Below are 16,511 nucleotides of genomic sequence, written 5' to 3'. Positions count from 1 at the left end.
GAGAGCAAACCTTTAAAGCTCTTTTGTTGTCCACAAGTATTTTGCTTTCCATCCTTAAGTTGCTTTGGAAGATGATAATCAGGCATCCGAACCACATGACCAGTCCAACGAAGTTGATGTACGATGAAAATGACTACAGATGACATACATCTGTATGCCTTCTGAATTTTCTGTTTGTTTGTTTTTTAAAAGCATTTTTAAGTTGCGGGAATTTGAGAAACAAAAACTTTATGGTATGTCTACTGGATGTCACAATTATGTTGCCAAGTAAGCACTTTTGTGCTTTCTTTCCTTACACCCTTCAGAAGTGTCTGGAACAGATCACTGTCAGAAGTAGGATGCGGGGCTGAGGCAGGTCATTGACCTGACCCAGTCAAGATGCCCTTTTTTGCTTCAACTTCCTTATTTCCTCGTCTTCCTCATTCAGATTGGAGCCCCAAAGTGTCATCTCACAAACTGATAGTGGTGCAAGTAAAAAGAAAACACTGTTGGGCATGGGAAGGGCTGGGGCTCAGTGGTAGGCCATCTGCTTCGTATACAGAAGGCCCCACGTTCAATCACTGACAAGTTGGGCTGGGAGAGCCCCCAGCCTCAAACCTTGGAGATCTGCTGCCAGCCAGTGTAAACCAATACTGAGCTAGATGAATCAATAGTATGACTTGAGTATGCTTGAGTATGACTTGAGTATTGCTTGAGTATGACTTGAGATAAGAGAGTTTTGATGCCTTGCGCCATGGCGCAGGTTGAACATTTGGTTGAAAAACACCTGGGCTTCATTTTGGTTCAAGCAAGTTGCAATGTATACCTATGCGCTTAATTTATTATGGGGCCCTTGTTAAATCCAGTATACCTCATGCAAAGCTACAATGAAATAAGCTCTGCCTCTTTTCCACCACAGCGTGCAATTCCCGGCATGAGTCATTGTGCGCACGGTTAAGGAGATTCCTGCTCGGATAGTTTTAAACTGTGTTTACTCAAGTCATAACTAGATGGGAGGATAAAATGCCTTGCTCGTACTAGCCAAGATAGAATGATTTATTTGTGTTTTAAAAGGTTTCTGGAGGAAGAAGCAGTTCTTTCCTGCCCAAAGCAGGAGCTGTGCATTTCCAGCGAGGGCCAATTGAAATGTGGTTGGTGCTACAGCTTTGGCAAAGCCTGGGGCGGCCTTGACTGCATGGCCGGTGTTATTGTGAACATGCTTACACAGCAAACCAATGCTTGTGACTGTCCTGTCGGTTCTCGGAGATGTTCCATGCAGCCCAGCAGGAAATCCTGAAGGCCAAGTTCATATATTTATCCTGGTGCAACAATATATCCTCACAGATTGAGGAGCAAGCACGCTCTCTCCTCTCCACAATGCATGTCATGTTGCATATTGTGCAGGTATCCTCCTCCTTGGATGAGCAAAATATTCGCCTTCCTCTATCCTGCACAAATGGGCAGAAACCTGATGTGATCAGCATGGCAAAAGGGTGGGGGAGATCCTGTCTGCTCTTTCAGCACACACACCCTCCAATATTTATCTGATGAAAATAGGAATGTCAATAATAATAATAATAATAATAATAATAATAATAATAATAATAATAATACCCCACCCATCTGACTGGGTTCCCCCAGCCACTCTAGGTGGCTTCCAACATATATAAACACATAATCAAACATAAAGCATTTTTTAAAAAAAGTTTCCTTATATAGGGCTGCCTTCAGGTGTCTTCTAAAGGTCATATAGTTACTTATCACCTTGGCTCAGTTGTTGCATAACTTCACACCCTCCAACATTTCTCTGATGGAAAATAGGAACGTGCTAAGGAAAAGTGAGACATTCAAATCAGAAACCAGGACAGCTTCTGTAAATCTGGGACTGTCCCTGGAAAACACAGATACTTGGAGGGTGCGCCAGCATATAAGGGCTATTGCCATCTGAATGCATGTTTAAATGAAGACTGAGTGCATGTGAGGGTGGCAGGCCTATTTCTTTAAAAGTGCAAAGTGGAGAGGTTGAGTTGAACAGTAGGGCGTCTGATTCCATGCAGAAGGTCCCAGATTCAATCCCTGGCCTCTCCAGGTAAGGCTAGGGAAATACCCCATCTGAAACCCTGGGGATCCCCTGCCCGTCAGTGTAAGCAGTACTGAGCTATATAGTCCAATGTACCATCTCTGTATAAGGCAGCTTCCTATGGCACTCTTGATGGTGGTGTTGCATCCTTCCCCTGCTCCAGAAGTCTCTCCCTCAGCTGCTTTTTATTTAGTTATATTTGCTTCCACTATTAGAGCCCTCTAGGAGAGAGAGAAAATGTTCTTGGGAGGTAAACTGTAGGGGTGAGCTTGGTTGGTGGGTGGAGAGATTTGGCATTCCTTACCTGCTCACCTCTTTTGCTCTTTAAATTGCACACCACCCCACACTTTACACTGGATTTAGGCTGACTCGCGTTTAAAGTCATGGATCAGCCAACCCACAGGCCTTCCGCCTCCCTCCACCCCCTGCCCTCCGAAGACTAGCATTTGCTTTCATTTATATTGTGTATGTTGCAACGACTGCTGTGCTAAACAATGCGCTCTGGAGATATTAACATTGGAAGGCCTCTAAACAAACTGAGAAGGAGGCAGCAACATCGCAAGCCGTCTTTTCTTGGCACAAAAGCAGACGAAGCATCTCTGCAAATAAATGATCCCTCTCGAGATGCAATAAATCTGCGACTTCTGGCTAGGCTTCCCACCCCATGCAGTCCATTCCTTCTTAGATTTCCTAACCAACCAGGGACTCTGGTTCAGTTTTTGCATTTTTGACGCATCTGAAGGGCTGCATGAAGAGAAGAGAAATGCTGGGTCCCATCTTGCAGAGCGCTGTTGCTCCCAAGGCCTGCTTGCAGGCTTCCCCTAGGCAACGAGTTGGCCTGGACATAGCTGTCAACTTTTTCCTTTTCTTGCAAGGGATCCTATTCGGAATAAGGGAATTTCCCTTTAAAAAAGGGAAAAATTGACAACTATGGTTGGCCACTGTGAGGAAAGATTATTGGGCTAGGTGGGGCTGCATGACCCTTGTTTCCAGGGGTCCCCTATTGCTGAACTGCAACTCCCATCAGCCCTAGCTAGCATGGCCACTGGGAGTTGTAGGGTAACAGCATCTGGAGGGCTCCAGGCTGGCTGCCATTATTTCCCCTTGTGAAAGTTACTAAGCAGTGATGTGCCCAACATGTTAGCATTTGCCCAACCTCTTAAAGGGGCCCGGGGCTGAGAGAAGATTTTGGTGAGGCAACCGCAGCAGCCTTGCCCCTTTTTGCTGCCTGCTCCCAACAGGCTCACTTGTGTGTGGGTGTGTGGCTGTTACCAAGGTGACACTTTGGGGAGAGAAACTTTTTGTGTGGGAGCATAGAACAGGGCCTTTGCTGTACTGGCCCCCCAGATATGAAACTCCCGCTGCAGATACAGCCACACACCCTGTTACCTGTTTTTAGACATCAGGTTAATATTTCTTCCTTCAGGCCTAAGGCAGATTTTAAGATTTGGTTTCCTCTGCTGAAGGGTTGCTGTTTAACACACTTACTGGATTTATGGTTTTTACTGCTGAGTATTTCAATAAACTGTTTGGGTGCTACTTTGAGTTTGGAGACTGGGTTATAAATTCCATAAATAATCGTGACTAATTAAGAACAACAATGTGCTCTGGAAGTATTGGCGTTTGAAGCACCCCAAGCAAGGAGCTAAAGAGGCAGCTGTGATGCAAGCCACTCCCTGACGCTGACTGAAAAAGCAGATGAAGCATACTGCCTTGAGGAACAGGTCATGTCTTGTCTTTCCATTAGCTGAAGAGATGCTTTTGAAGAAGCACCTTTTTTCTTGCTCTTCAATCATCAGGCTTGCTTCCAATAGAGGTGTTGGTTTTCAAACTCTCCCAGGGAAACCAGAGGTTCCTTGGCTGGGAAGTTAGCCTGACAAACTTCCCCAAACTAAGGCTGATCTTTCTCTACAATATAGAGCCAGAAGGGAGTATGAAGAGTATGTAACACTGAAATCTCCAGCCAGAAAGCAATACGGTATAGAGTAAGGCATAGAATCATAGACTTGTATAGTTGGAAGGGAACCCAAGGGTCATTTAGTCCAACCCCCTGCAAATGCAGGAATCTCAGCTAAAGCATCAGTCCTCACTGGGAAAAGGAAGGCCTAAGCCCAGACCTAACCAGAGCTATTCATAAACTGAATGTGCGGCACAGGACATGTTTAAGAATCTTCCTCAGGCGCTGTGTGACTTAAGATTCCTCAGCAAAGAGGCTAGTGTTAAAAAAAAAATCACCTGCAGGCAGAAAATCTGGAAACTATTGCAACGTACTCTTACATTCTAGCAAATTTCAGTTGCACCTTCTGGTCTTAGGTACAGAGCTTTTGTTTTGTTTGCTTGCTTGCACTGAAACGTTAGATCTTAAATTTGGAAGCCAGTGAAAAATTGTTCCTAAAATACTAAGTACGGGCTATTTTAAGTGCTTCTGTCCAGAAAAAGCACAGAAGCCTCATGGAGCTCATTATGTGCACCAACCATAGCATATACCTCAGTATGCTCCAGTTTATCACACATTTTTACTTAATTTTGCACGCATGCACACGCACATGCACATACATATCAATTAGTGTACAGTTTGTAAAGTAGCAGGCTCCTACAATATTATATTAAGAATAGAATGATAACAGTCCATAATGCACTAGTGAAGAAATGCCACCTTTTGGGTTATTTTATTCTGTTTCAGTTCCCCCTACCTTATATAGCTGGCCGCCAAAGCTGTATTGTGGCCAAACCCATCACAATATTACATACCGAGGCAAATTAAAACAAGTGCAATCAAGGCAAGAAGGGACTAATAACTGAAAATCAGGCTATAGCCATTCAGACCAGTCAATTGCACTTCCAGTTTAGCAAATTGAGACTACACTTATCCTAGAAATTAGCCCCACTGAGCATTATGTCCAGAGACTTCCTTCCTTTCTTCTGAATTGTGTTGTAAGAACTACAAAATCTTTATTAATCTAGCATATTCTACAGCCAGTTCTGCAACCTTATAAGTAAACTTCCTGCATTAAAAACGAATCACCTTATGATTAGATGGGAGAGCTTTGCTTCTTGTCTGAAAAGACCCTCAACAGCTCCCTGCTAGAGATTTTGTACACATGACAGTGTGGAATGTAAAGTGGTAAATCTTCACCCATCCCTTTGCCGCATGGTTATAAAATCCTACTAAGATTTTAAACCAGCTGTTATTTGTTTGGCTTGCCAGCAAAGACGGAAACCTTTCTCTCCAGGATTTCCTGGACAGGAAGCAATAATATGCCTAAAGAGGCAGAGATTTCCTTACAAGGTGGATAGCATACAAAGGAGTTTAGATTAGTTGCCAGCAGTTGAGCTGAATTACTGTGGAGCTGCTGACTCGTAGAAGAGAGGATCATTTTTAATCATGGCTCTCTTGTTTTCGTGAGAACCATGATAAGCGGTGCTTGCACAACCTTTGAAGATGGCCTTGCTTTGGGTTGTATTCTGGCAAGGCCATCTTCATGGACAGATGCAATACTGCAGCCCTATTCTTTGAGAATATCCCACAGAATACTATGTGGTTTGTGTCCAGAGAAATGTGAACACAACTTAGCTAATGAAACAGTGCCAGAATTTGTCAACAAGGCTTTGGAGCAAGTGAGATCTTCTCAACTCCAGGCAGTCTTGGCTTCAGAATGGTTTGGGGACAAAAATTGACTTGGTCACCCTGGTGGGTGACATAGAGCAGAGTGGGAAGTGCAGTGTTGTTAGTCAAAAGCTAATCTTTTGAGATAGATTACAAAAATTTAAGCTGATGTAGCTGGTGAGTCACACAGACATCTGCCTTGTTGGCCAAGCCTGGGGGTAGGGTGCAGGTTCTGGAAATATTTGTTGGCCCTCTTGATGTATTCAAAAGATACTGTGAATGCAGAGTTCAACAGGCCTAACAAGGTCCTATATTTATTCCTTTTCATTGGCAAAAGTGGTGATCGTTAACCCCTGCTAGGGCCATTTATCATCCTTCAGCAACAACTAAGGAAAGTTGGAACAAAGTTTTCGCAATCTGTCTCCTGAACTGGGTAGATTCTGGTTGGGCTGTTATGAGAACGCACTCCCATTAGGGTGAAACCATAGTTCAGTGGTAGCACAGCACATGCTTTGTTTGTCAAATCCAACCCCTGGCATCTCCTATTAAAAGAATCAGGTAGTATATTATGTGAAATACCTCTGCCAGAGACCCTAGAGGGTTCCCTAGGGGATGGGGAACTGGGTGCCCTCCAGATGGGATTGTAACTCCCATCATCCTTGACCATTGGCCATGCTGTCTCGTCCTGGTGGAAGCTGGAGTTTAGTACCATCTGAAAGTTCCCCATCCCTTCCTTCAAGAGACATTTGCATGCGAGTAAACAGTATTGGTGGCGCTGTGGGTTAAAGCCTCAGCGCCTAGGACTTGCCGATCGAAAGGTCGGCGGTTCGAATCCCTGCGGCGGGGTGCGCTCCCGCTGCTCGGTCCCAGCGCCTGCCAACCTAGCAGTTCGAAAGCACCTCCGGGTGCAAGTAGATAAATAGGGACTGCTTACCAGCGGGAAGGTAAACGGTGTTTCCGTGTGCGGCTCTGGCTCGCCAGAGCAGCGATGTCACGCTGGCCACGTGACCCGGAAGTGTCTCCGGACAGCGCTGGCCCCTGGCCTCTTAAGTGAGATGGGCGCACAACCCCAGAGTCTGTCAAGACTGGCCCGTATGGGCAGAGGTACCTTTACCTTTACCTTTTAAACAGTATTGGTGTAGATCAGTGTGTCCTAAACTTGGGCCTCCAGCTGTTTTCAGACTATAATTTCCATCATTCCTGACCACTGGTCTTGCTTGCTAGGGATTATGGGAGTTGTAGTCTGAAAACAGCTGGAGATCCAAGTTTGGGAACACTGGTGTAGATGACCAAATAGTCTGATCTATATAAGGCATCTTCCTATGTTCCCAGCATGGTGATCAAGTTATGAGGGTCACTTCCACCAAGATAATGAGGACCTTTAGACTGGAGCCATATCCTCATCTCATGGAGACCTTGTCCATTGTCAAAACAAAATAAAAAAATTCCTTCCAGTAGCACCTTAAAGACCAACTTAATTGGTCTTTAAGGTGCTACTGGAAGGAATTTTTTTATTTTGTTTTGACTATGGCAGACCAACACGGCTACCTATCTGTAACCTTGTCCATTATCACTGATCGGAGACAGCTAGGTACAGCTTCTAAGGGGCCATTCTGTCTTTAAGAAGATGCGAGTCTTTTAACAGATACTGTGGTTTTTTCAATAGGTGATTCAGGTCTTTGTAATCTAGTAGGCAGACAAAGGGCAACATTATCACTTTTGATGAATGCATGCTTCCTTGGTGTGCGAATGAGCCAACTCAAACACCACAGATAAGAGAACTTCAAACAGTTTTTCAAATGCTTCAGGTGGAGTAGCCCTTCTTCACACATGTGAATAAGCACACTAAGTTCTGCCACCTCCACCACATCTGGCAGCCATCCTCATTGCCTTTCACAAGCTGGAGGGTGAACTGCACAGTTTAGACCTCTAGATTCTAAAGCACACTGTAACTGCAGGAAATTCTGAACTGCATAAGTTTGCTCTGCGACTTGTGGAAGATTGGGTGGAGACCTAGCACTCTTGCTGTTCCCTCTCATGTGTTTAATCAACACGTAAGTGGAATGCTTGAATAGGGCCACATGCGCACCATGCATTTAAAACACATGGGTACCACTTTAACAGTCATGGTTTCCCCCAGAGAATCTTGGGAACTGTAGTTTAGTTCTTGCAGTGCTAAAATTCCCAGCACCTTTGACACACTACAGTTCCCAGGATTCTTTGGGGGAAGCCGTGTGTTTTAAATGTGTGGTGTGGATATGGCTTGGGCTCCTGTTTTTCAGTGGAACCTGTTCAGTGCATTGCAAGACATCAAGGGCAGAGTAATCAAGTAAGGGGAAAGCTCTCTTTGACATGGACGGCACCAACATTAATGAACTTCCCATGACAGCTGAAGATGTACTTATTGGGTCAGGGCTTTGCTGAGTGTTATTGCTGTGTTAATTACGATTTTAGATCTACTGGGACGGCTGTTAACGGAGCATGAAAACTAATCTTGTAAACAAATTTAAAAAGTGATGCATGGATACATGATGTGTAACTCGGTGCAAGGGACAAGCTCGCTTCAGACATTATAGCGCTCATTAATAAATAATAATATTTTTTTTATACCCCACCCTTCCCGGTTCAGAAAACTGGGCTCAGGGCGGCTAACAACAAATTTAAAACACTTAATTGTAATACAGCATAGAAGCAGCATAGAATACAGTATAAAAGCATGAATAACAATAAAATTCAAAGTTCAAAAATCAATTTGGGGAAAATCCACCCAATAGGCAATGGCTGAATTAGTCTTACTTGGGCCACTAAGGAGGCCAGGGGAGAATTAGCTGTGGGGTCTCAGAGCAGGTAATCTTCATAAAGGGGAGAGGGAGGGAAGGGAAATAAAAGATCAGGCTGAATTCAAATTAAAGGCCAGGCAGAATAGCTCTGTATTACAGGCCTGGCAGAAGGAGGTTAAATCCTGAAGGGCCCTAGTCTCATGGGACAGAGCATTCCACCAGGTCATAGCCATCACTGAAAAGGCCCTGGCCCATAGCTGTCAATGTTTCCCTTTTTTAAAGGGAAATTCCCTTATTCCAAATAGGATTCCTCGCAAGAAAAGGGAAAAGTTGACAGCTATGCCCTGGCCCTGGTAGAGGATAGTCTGACTTCCTTAGGGCTCGGGACCTCTAAACTATGGTTATTCATGGACCTTAAGGTCCTGTGTGGGGCATACCAGGAGAAGTGTTCAGATGCTGCAACATTGTAATGTCATTTTCATAGCTCTGTGACAGGGTTGTTTGTCTTCTAGGCAACAGAGATTTTGCGAAAAACGATCCTCTGGAATTCAAGTCCCATCAATGGTTTGGCGCATCGGTGAGATCGAAAGATGACAAAATTTTGGTAAGCCTTCATTTTCAGTGTTTATTGCATGCCGTTATCATCATATCTATTTATAAGTCAATCAATCAAATTGATTGAGTATCAGTTAACGTCTTTGTACACCACCCACTCATAAGAGAATAGAACCAGCAAGCTCAGGGTAACTCCAATGTACAAAAAATCAGCAGAATTGTTGGTGGCAGGCAGAATCCACTCAAACTGTCCCATGGGATGTTGAGAGACTGAGGGGAGGCAGCCTTTTAATTAAGTAGGTGGGAGAAGATAGTGTCTGATAGGTACTCCCTGATTCAAATGGAGAAGATGTCCATAGACATCAGTAGAGAAATTAAAGAACTGGGGGAGCAGGGGACCCAAACAGCCCAACAGAGACTTGGGATACTCAGTGGGCCTAAAAAAGACAGACTCACAATTTGATTATGGTGGTGGAAAGCAGGGTGTTTTCAGAGAGATGGCATGGAGTAGCTGGAGCCCTCAACAGAAGCACTCCACACTGCAGCATTTTGTTGTTGTGCCGCATCTGTATATGCTAACAGTGATTTCTGTGAGTGCCCGTTCTTACACAGCCAAAACAGCACCATTCACACATAAAGAGGGCAACATCAACAGGTTTGGAGGAATTCAAAGGCCCCAACATAGGTTGCATTTTTCGGTTATGTTATAGCACAGAGACAGTCGACATGCTCTCCAGATGCTGCTAGACCCCAGATCCCAGTATCCCTAACCATTGACGGTAGTGTCTTGGGCTGATGGGAGTTGGAGTCCAACAATATATGTAGGGTACTGTAGTTTGACAGACCTTTGTGCACTCCCTGGCCTTTAGATAGATGGACTTCCTCCAGCTGCCCAGCACCTTACTGCGCAGTCAATGAGCACCCATTCCTTCAAGTGTTTGCTTGGATCATTTGAGCACTTCCATGCAGCAGTTGCTTAACTGAGCTACAGGCTGAGGCAGATGCTGACACAGCCTTGGTGCTTGGGTGGTGCCAGGAAATTAATGGCTAGGGCGCCCTGAAAGTTAGCTGACGTGAGGAAGTTTTTGCTTGCGTCGTTTATTTCCTTCCCTTCTTGTTATTTTTTTGCGAAACTTCAGCCAAATCACTTTGCGAAGCACCTCATTTGCCTTCACCAGACTTTGTTTAAGCTGCAGACAAGGCAGACGTTCCCCTCTCTATGGTTGGCTGAGGCAAGCATCGTTGGTCCCCTTTTCAAAAGCATTTCCCCCCGTTGATTCTCAGCCTCTCACTGCACCGTGTATAATGGTGGACTTTTAAAAAGAGCTTTCTAAATGCTGCCATTTTGCTTCCCCCACAGGCGTGTGCCCCATTGTACCACTGGAGAACAGAACAGAAAGCAGAGAGGGAACCTGTAGGAACATGTTATCTTCACGACGGGTCCAAAGCTTTTGAATACGCTCCCTGCAGGTCAAGTATGTGGAGAATGTCTTGCTATTGTAATTACAGCCCTGAATCTATTTTCTGTGTGCCGCCGTATTATAAGCACAACCTTAAGGTGTGTGGAAGAAACACACCCACACCCTCATCTTTGCAACAGTGGTTTAAGGCAGCGGTCCCCAGCCTTTTGGGGCTCAAGGGGAATATATAGAAATCTAAGAAACTCTTGCGGTCACCACAAAATGAAAAACTGGCGACGATCAGAACCCTTCTCCCACAAAATAACAGGAAAAACATCTAGACACATTCCAAAACAAATACAACACAAAAGCAAAGAAAGCAGGCTACCCCCTCCCAAAATACACAATCAACCAACCAAAAAGGTTTTTTTTTTTTTTTTTTTTTTTTAAAAAAAAAAAAGCTCCATGGGGGGAAAAATCAGAGGGGCAGGAAACCTTGGCAGACACTTGGGAAGAGGGTATCTGAGAATGCTATGGTGTCACATTGGTGGTTCTAGAACTAGGGTGCGTGGTCATACAAAAACAAAACCTGCGAGACGATAGGATCCTCTGCAGATCAATTGAATGCTCAGTCTGGCTCCAAATTTCACAGCAGGTAGAAATTTCGTAGGGATCTGAAGATAGAAGTGGAAATATGATGATAGCAATAATCTGTTGGGCTTGGTTCTTTCATTGATTTTTAATGCAGAGTCACTGCAATGGGACTGTGCCAAACGACTGGGAAGGCTAAGGGCCAAATGACGTGTGATGTTATATGCGTGGTTCGGCACTGTATCTTTTTTAAAACAAAAATAAAAACCTGTAAATGGCAGCCTCTGTTGAAGGCTAGTCATGACCTTGGTGTGTACGGAAAAGAACAAACCAAAGGGGTGCTAGGATCACTCCTCCACCCTCCAAAAAACCCCCGTTTTTTGGGCAAGGGAGGAAAGTTTTTACAATCAGGAGAATAAATGTTTAGATGGTTTCTTGCAAAATAATAATAGCAAGCCCCTTGCCTATGTAACAACTAGTACGTCTTAGAAAAGATTACTGGTCTGTATGTACAATATGTGTTGTTGTTTTTTACACGAGGAAGCACCCTGCAATATGTTCCAGTAACAGATACATCATGCAGAGCTGCTGATCATGTAGCTTGGCTCCAACAGCTGGGATGTAAGCTGCATCCTGTTTGGGCAGAACCATCTACTACAGCCCCTGTGACTTTCCAGGTCACTAAAGGTTATTATTCCAGCTAAGCTGGAACACCAAACTTGGATATCCAGCCATTTTTGTTTAAAAAAGGGGGGGGGGAACCCAGTAGGTCCAAATTATTTCCGAACTAGAACAGACACATTTAGTGCATCCCCAGTGGTGATCAAAATTAACCCTCCACCCCTGTGTGCACATGCATACAATCTATTTAAACAGCAAGAGCCCAGAGAGGGAGAGTGCATTCCAGAGTCATTCCCAGGATCAAAGGGGCACGGAATGCCCTAAGTGAAATGTGCACTCTGTTATACACCGCAATACCGATAAGAGACTGTTAGCATTTCTGTTATAAAGCTCTGTATTCAGAGGGATTAACCACATCATAAGAAAGCCTCCTTGGGCTGTCTCGTGGCATGCGAGGGATTAGCTCTGGAATTCCCTTTCTTTTCCTGTTTTAAAGGCAGGCGACATCTCAAAGCTGTTTGTAGGTTGCTGATCTGTAAATAGAGAAGAAAAGCAGCATATACTCGCCATGCTAGATTTCGTACTTAACGTGTTTAGAAACAGGCAGAGCCCTTTGGATCGATTGTGTTGGCCTTAACAATAGGGAGGGGGGTATTCTGTTCTGACCAGCGTAGGTCAGGCCTGCACAGATTATGAGACCCAAAGCCAAATGAACCATATCAGCAGACCAGAGGCCCACTAAACCTCTTTGTGCTGCCTGGCTGGACTGAGTCTTAAAAAGGGGGGTGGGGAATGGCTAAACCTCAATGGCAGGCCACAAGACACATAGCTCGGTTGCATCTGGGGTGACTGGGCAGAGCTCCCCTTCTAATCCTGAAGGAGATTAGATGGTCCTCAGGGTCCCTTCCAACTCTACAGTTCTATGGGTCTGGGATGGAGCTGCCACTTTGGGTTGGGCAAAATACAGGACAGGTCAGGCAAAATAAAGTACGCAGTGGGGTGGGGATTGGGGGGCACACACACTTTCATGACACCAAATCCTCCCCCCCCCCTTTGTGGAGTGGGGGTTCCCTGCATTCTGCCTCCTGACTCCATCACCATCCAGGCTCCATTCTTCCCCTTGACTCACATAGAGAGGCAGGGCCATTGGGGGTAGACGGCCAGCTCTCAGGGCGACTTGAGCCACAGCTCAAGCCTCTCACCCATGAGTGGGGAGGGGGAGAGGAGAGGTCAGGGTGGTGGAGGGGGCCAAGCGGCAACAGACTCACACTATGTGAGACCAGTGGGCAGTGGCTGAGGAGGAGCACCAGTGAGAGAGAAGGAAGGAGGGACAAGGGAGGCAGAGGAGGTCCCTCCTTCCCCTTCTCTCTATTGTCGCTCAGGAGAACCTCTCAGATCTGCTTGCTTGCTCGGCTACTGCACAACAGCCCTGCAGTACTTCCAGCTGGGTCTCAAGATACGGTACTTGCTGCCACCAAAAATAAGCCAGAGCACTGTGGCTCTAAAAACTGGACTAATCCTAGCCTAGCCATTAAAGATAATACTTCTAGTCTACATATGAGTAGGCAGTGAGAATGTTCAGCTTCCTGGTGCTGGTGGAGCCCACCTGCAAGGGCAGCTCAGCTTTTTAAAGGCTCTCTCTTTCGAGGAAATGACCTCTGACACTTTCTGGCCAATGGGGAGCCAGCACCAGTTCACCAGGTAGGGCATCTCCCAGGTAAGCATCTTAAGTACCTTTTTTCCCATTTGAAGAGAACAAGAGGAAGTTATGTGGCAGCTTGGCTTAGAGCAGTGGTTGTTCCAGATCGAGGTCTTTCTTGACACTATTATGCACAGGGATTTGTGTTAAACATCTTCCCCATCTATTGTTTCCCATTTCTCTTGTTCTCACAGCAAGCATTGACGCTGAAGGACAGGGCTTTTGTCAAGGTGGATTCAGCATTGACTTTACTCAGGTAGGGAAGCTATAACTGTATGTCTTCCTTTTTCCAGTACCTGACAGTAAAGGAGAAAGAGTATGTAGAAATCAATTCTATAAAGGCATATCTGTCAGATCAGCTTTTCAAGGGGCTTCTTACACTTCGCTCCTGTTGGCTTAGATTTATACATCTGGATGTAGCCTGCTAGACAGAAATCATTTATTCAGCTCAGGATTTCAAAGAGCATGTGAGCAAATCAGGGAAGAATAGGAATTAATAAGAAGGAGATGCTATCTCTCCTACTGGGTTAATTCTGCTACAGAATATAACAATGTATTTAAGAATTTCCATTTGCCTTTGTCTTTTAACAACACTAATTAGTCTGAAAATCAGAATATATATACTGGTCTCTATCATTATTTCACTGTGCAACAATAGGTGCAGATTCTTAAAGCAGGGATAGGGGAACTGTGGCATTTCAGGTGTTGCTAAACTACAATGCTGATGGGAGTTGGCCATCCTGATGGGAGTTGGGAGTCCAATGACAATTGAAAAGCCACAGCTTCTCCATCTCTGACTTAAAGAATGGAACCTCCACATGCAGAAGCAGTATATCTGATCACCAGATAATGGAGGAAAAAAAGAAACAAACAGGAATGGTTTATGCTATCAGCCCCAGCCAGCACGGGGATGATGGGAAGTTGTAGTTCTAAACATCCAGAGGGCATTGGGTTGGATAGTGATTTAAAGAGTTTTGAAGGGCACTGAATAAAATGACCTTGTTTGGATATAGTGCTAAACCATAGTTTATTGTTACAGGAACGAGCCTGCTGGAACCTTAAGGTTTGACAGGAAGCATCCGTTTCCTGGTTTAAACTAGCCACAGTTTCTCAATATGTCCAAACTAGGAACTGCGGTTAGGTTAATTTTTTTGTACTAAATTGTATTTATGGTTTGCATTCAGAGGGGGATGGGGAGAAGATTGCTTGAAGTATGGAATGTTAAGGTAATTGTGAGGGAGTGTAGAATAGCTGTTGGTGGGAATTTGAGCCGTCTGTCTTCCACCAGGCTGTCCCGTGCCTTAGAAGTAACAAGAAAAGAAACTTACATATTTTTTTCCTTCCACTCTTACCCCAGGGAGATAGAGTACTTCTTGGAGGACCTGGAAGTTTTTACTGGCAAGGTGAGACACAGCTGGTAAAAAGCTGACCATTCTATTTAATCTTCTGCTGTCCTATTAAGGACACTAGCAAAATAAACCATATGCAACAAGTTTCCTTTCTGGCAAGGTTAATTGAAGAGGGGACGATTTTGAGTGGAGAAGTGGTGACTTTCACCGTCTGCTGTTTCTCTGCTTCAAACTGTCCCTCCCAGCTATGTTTCCCATTGCAGGTTTCCTGACCCTCGCAAGACTTTACCATTGCCAGGGACGAAACTAGGCTTTATTTCACCCAGGTCAAAGACCCAATATGGCACCCCACACATAAGCATTTGCGTATATACACAGAGATGTCAGCAGCCTCAGTGACGCCCCTCTGGAGGCTTCACCTAGGGCAAAAAAACCAGCTTGCCCCCCGTAGCTATGGCACTGCCTTTGCAAGCATGTATTTGGATTCCTGTGAGGATGAAAAGCAGCTGTGGGGCGTTTGGAGTAATAGAAGAGGAAAGGGCCAAGCATCTCCCCTGGCTGTGTTTCTGCTCAAATCCTCAAGTGGCTTTTTCTGGGATGAAGCAGGGTGGATTCCATTGGGGTTTAGTTATACAGATTTGCATGTAATGTGTGGTTAGCTCTTGGTTCTTCATGTATTTGATGAATTAAATGCCTGCCTATGAAAGCTTATGCTGCAATAAATAAATTGGGGTTTGATTGGACTAAGTTGTTACTTGTTAGGAATGAGTTCTGCTCACTCAGTGGGTCTCCCCTCCTCCTTACCCCACAACCCTGGAATCTGCTTCAGGGGATTGGGAGGAACCCCCAGAACAGGTTTAGGGGGAGCAGAAGAGGCAAACTCCCGTCATGTGAGTGCACCTCATTCCCCGTGTACATAACCCCCTTTGTGCTATGTTGAATTCCACCCTCCCTCTTCAAAGCTCCACGAGATTCTTTGTAGTTTTTTAACGCAACAGATTAACGTGTCTATCATTATAAAATATTTCTCCACAGTAACTCTCAATTTAATAAAGAAGTTGTTTCAAGTTGCTTATTTTTACTCCCAGCTCCTTGCTTCCATTTGTCTTTTTCTAATGTGAACTAGGAGACTGCAAGTAACGTCTAATAACTCTGTCTGTGTTTTTATGTCTCCTCTTCTACTTGGTACCCAACAGGCCAGCTCATTTCTGATAAAGTGGCTGAGATTGTGTCAAAATACAACCCTAAAGTCTACACTACCAAGTATGACAGCCAGTTAGCAACGCGGTCGGCCAATGCTGCTTTCGATGACAGCTACTTGGGTAGGTTACTTGAGAGTAAAACACTAGTAAAAATTGTGTTCCTTGTAAGACTTGAGGTTCTTCATTCCTCCCTCCCCATCCAGTGATATTAGTGAAAGCTAATGCCAAGCAGGTGCCAAAATGACCCATAATGCTAAGCAATTGTTTAAGCCATGGTTTGTAAAGCAAACCACGAGTTAATGATGAACTGTGCCACAGATGATCAGGTAAACCATGGCTTGTTTCTCCAAAGTTTGTTTTGCTTTCTAGCTGCTCTTGCCTCACACGTTGGTGGTTTGGTGAGTTTCTAGGGCAGAGCTTTCCAAACTTTTCATATTGGTGACACATTTTTTTAGACATGCATCATTTCACAACACAGTTTTACTAGCAAACCAGAGGTTAAACTCACCCCTTTCCAGCCCCGGAAGGAGCACAGGGAGTGTTCACACAACACACCTACACCCTGCAGCCAACACATTGATGTGTCGCGACACACGGTTTGGAAAGCTTTGTTCTTTGTTTTCAACCTTTTTGAATCCCTAAACCAAC

At 44.8% G+C, this 16,511-nt stretch overlaps 1 protein-coding gene across 1 annotated transcript in view; it reads left to right on the top strand.

The window, feature by feature from the left end:
- Window positions 1–16,511, top strand: part of LOC307217243 (integrin alpha-V-like) — a 66,251-nt gene that overhangs the window by 17,962 nt on the left and 31,778 nt on the right. Inside the window, exons 3-7 of the mRNA XM_079978368.1 lie at window positions 8,959–9,050; window positions 10,362–10,476; window positions 13,507–13,568; window positions 14,670–14,715; window positions 15,858–15,983. Coding sequence (XP_079834494.1) covers window positions 8,959–9,050; window positions 10,362–10,476; window positions 13,507–13,568; window positions 14,670–14,715; window positions 15,858–15,983 — 441 coding nt within the window. The remainder of the gene's footprint in view (window positions 1–8,958; window positions 9,051–10,361; window positions 10,477–13,506; window positions 13,569–14,669; window positions 14,716–15,857; window positions 15,984–16,511) is intronic.

Source organism: Podarcis cretensis (assembly GCF_951804945.1).
Source record: "Podarcis cretensis genome assembly, chromosome: 1".
NCBI lineage: Eukaryota > Metazoa > Chordata > Lepidosauria > Squamata > Lacertidae > Podarcis > Podarcis cretensis.
Note: the sequence above shows the minus strand (reverse complement) of the source record. Positions and strands in the feature narration are given on the sequence as shown.